Raw genomic sequence first — 3,176 nt, forward strand, 5'->3', positions numbered from 1 at the left:
CGGAGACCCTAAACCTAGCCGCCGGGCCGCCTCCATCCCCGTCCTCCCCTCCGTAGCCGCCGGGCGGCCGATGGTGGTGGCAGAGGTCCTCTTCCTTCCCGGGCCGAGATCGAGTGAGGCGGGTCACATAATGGCGCCGGGGCGCTTCTCCCGGATCTGGGTGCGGTTGCGCGGCGGCGCAAAGCGACGTGGTGGTGGGCAGAGGTGGCGGAGCTGCAAGGCGACGTGGAAGAGCTTGTGGTGCTGGCTGCTCGGCGCGTCCGCGTGGTCACGACGGCCATGGCTGCGGTCGCCGGCAGCTCGGCGGTTCGGCGGCGGCGACGACGTTCGGCCTGTATCCCGGGGCGGCGGCCCTCGACGATGGCAGCAGGTGAAGCTAGGGCTTCCTGCGGCGGCATGGCGTGGTGCTATCCCTGTCCAAGGCGGATCTGCGCCGGTGATCTGGTGGCTTTGGCTTCGGATTGGTTCGGATCAGAGACGGTGACGAGCGTGCCGGATCCCTCTCGGTGGTTCTCGCGGTTTGGCGAGGTGGGGTGGCGGCCCTCCTCCCAGACTCCAGTGGTGGCACACACAAGTAGTGGCCGGTGTGCCAGGGCTCCCACGGTGGCAGTGCTGTTGTGGATAGTCGTCGAATCTGGACGACTAGATCTAGGGCTTTGAAGGCGGTCTGGACGATGCACAAGTTCTCAGTTGGATTTTCTTGGGACAGACCCTTAGCGTCGTTTCCTTCATGAAGGCATCATCGAGGTGAAGCTCCCAACTCCTCCTGCTACCTCCCGGTGAAATCCTTGATCAGTTGATCGGATGATGGGGTGCTCTTGTGTTGCTCCCTCCTTGGGGGCATCATTCTTGGAGGTGTACATTGGCTCGAGGGACCAGTGGACGGTTTTAGCGATGGAGCAGCGTTACATGTCACGCGTCGACGGTGTGGAGTCTCGGCAGCATGGCGTGGTAGGGTCTCGGCGACGGATGTGTGATAATGGGCGCGAGTAGGGTGGTGGCGTTGTCTGGCACCGTGGTGGCGTTGACGACAGGCCTGACAAGGTCGATGTGTTAGTACCTGCTCTGAAGATGGACCGGTGGAAGACAGCGGCGCGTCTGAGACTGAGAGTGCACTGGACGGGTGTGTGCCCTAGACCCGGCAATGTGGCTTGGTTGGGGCCTCCGGCTTTAGATGTTAGGCTTTGGTGTGAGGTATGTTTGGTATTTGACTCAGACAATCGGGACCCCTTCATCAAGTGGATAGGAGTAGCGACAGATGTTGCCAAGATGGTTGCTTCAGACTTCCTGATGCATTACTCCCTCCGTCCGTAAATATTTGTCATCAAAATGGATAAAAAAGGATGTGTCTAGAACTAAAATAGTCTAGATACATCCTCTTTTATCCATTTTGGTGACAAATATTTCCGGACGGAGGGAGTACTTTGTAAGATCTTTGTGAATAATTAATAAAATGGTTGCATGCATCTCTTAGAGGCCGGGGCCATCCTTCTTTTTTTAAAAAAAAATCTTCACGTGCATTATTATTTTTCATAAAATTACTATTCATTTGTCCAAAATTGCTAGCCTGTATGAATGCCCAGATTGATGACCAGTTCAGTTTCTATAAACTTCAGTTCACAACAGCCATGCCAAAAATGAAGACAAATGACACTATTTACCGAGCGCGGCCATCACCTGAATGAATGGTAGATGCGGCATCCCAAGATCTGCCCTGATATTTGCTATCAGCCTCTCCACGTTCCCCTGGTACGCCGCCGTTTCGGCATCGGACTCTGCATCGCTCTCCCCCTGGTACCACAACACGGCCTCGATCTCGCCGCACTCGGTCGCGGCGCGCGCGCGCCGCACCATCTGCTCGTACAGGTGCTCCCCGCGGGCCCACTCCCGGATGGCCGTGCCGCCGACGGCGCACGGTACGAGCCCGACCCCGGCGGTGCCTGGGGGCTGCAGCCGCGGGAGAATGGCGCGGGCGAAGGCCATCCCGGGGCCGACGCCGCAGGTCTTGGTCGTGTCGATGTCGGCGTGCAGCGGCTCGCGGGCCTCTTCCCATGCGAGCGCGGCGGAGAGGCGGAGGATGGAGGGGTCCGGCGCGCACTCTGCCGGCACGACCCCGTCCCACCGTCGGTGGTGCACGCCGCCGCGGCCGGCCATGTTGCTCTGCCCTGAGAGAAGGAAGATGCGCATGACTGCGGGAGCAGCGGGGCGGCAGCGGTGAGGAAAGTGTGAAGAAGAGAAGACTGCGGCTTCAAGCGTTAGTTGCAAGTTGTTTACATTAGACGTGAAACTGTCCGAAATAACCAACCGTTAACATTTCAGTACTCAGTTCCGATCTAACCACATTTCAGCACACAACTCATACAACAATCTAGAATCTCAGAAGAGAACTGACGGTTGATTCTGGTGGCAGGTGATTCTGTCGAAAGTTTCCAGAATCTGATTCTCCGGAATCATGGCGAAAAGAATTGGCCTTAGGGCATCTTCAACGGAAACTCACAAAAAATCTTCCGCGGATCAGTCTGCGGACACGAATGCGGGAGGCAGTCATCCAACGCTAGCAGCATACATTTCAAACCGTATTTTAACTAACCGGACGAAATTCATCCAAATCGGCTGATATTCATCGAAGTTCGGATATAAAATAGCATAAATCATCCACACATAGCATCCAAATTAAGTCTAGTACAACAAGGTCTCAAATTCGTGGATGTCCAACAAATTTTTCAGGAACGGATCATGTCCTCCTACACATACTTCCCTTCAGCTTCATCTAGCAGTGTGCACGTAAATGGACGTCCCGCTAACCTGTGGTACAACACGGCAGCGTGTGCGGGCTACATATAATGTGTAAATCAACATTGAATGAATCAATCAATCAACAAGTTTAGCAAGACGAAGTAAAACTTACGATCTCTTCCATGCCCGCGTGCAATGGTCATCTTGCCTCGAGCTGCCTGATCAAGTTGTAGTACTTGATGACGCTGATCTGGATAGCGTACCAGGGATACGACAACGAGCTCACGTTGCGTGGTAGCATGATGTACACGTCGTAGGGCGCAATGTGCTTTCTTGCCTGAAACTTTCATGCACTTGCTCCAAGAAGGGTGGCCCTTTGGTCTTGCCTATGAAATCCACGGATACGGTCAACCACGCATCGCATAACAACTCATCCTCCA

General features: G+C 55.1%; 1 protein-coding gene across 1 annotated transcript in view; it reads right to left on the reverse strand.

Annotated features, from left to right (window-relative positions):
- LOC119363957 (probable carbohydrate esterase At4g34215) overlaps nucleotides 1-2,256 on the reverse strand; it is a 5,227-nt gene extending 2,971 nt beyond the window's left edge. The window contains exon 1 of the mRNA XM_037629333.1: nucleotides 1,678-2,256. Within this exon, the coding sequence (XP_037485230.1) occupies nucleotides 1,678-2,187 (510 nt within the window). The 5' untranslated portion in view covers nucleotides 2,188-2,256. The remainder of the gene's footprint in view (nucleotides 1-1,677) is intronic.
- Between the last annotated feature and the right edge of the window lie 920 nt (nucleotides 2,257-3,176).

Source organism: Triticum dicoccoides, chromosome 2B, assembly GCF_002162155.2.
Source record: "Triticum dicoccoides isolate Atlit2015 ecotype Zavitan chromosome 2B, WEW_v2.0, whole genome shotgun sequence".
NCBI classification, from domain to species: domain Eukaryota; kingdom Viridiplantae; phylum Streptophyta; class Magnoliopsida; order Poales; family Poaceae; genus Triticum; species Triticum dicoccoides.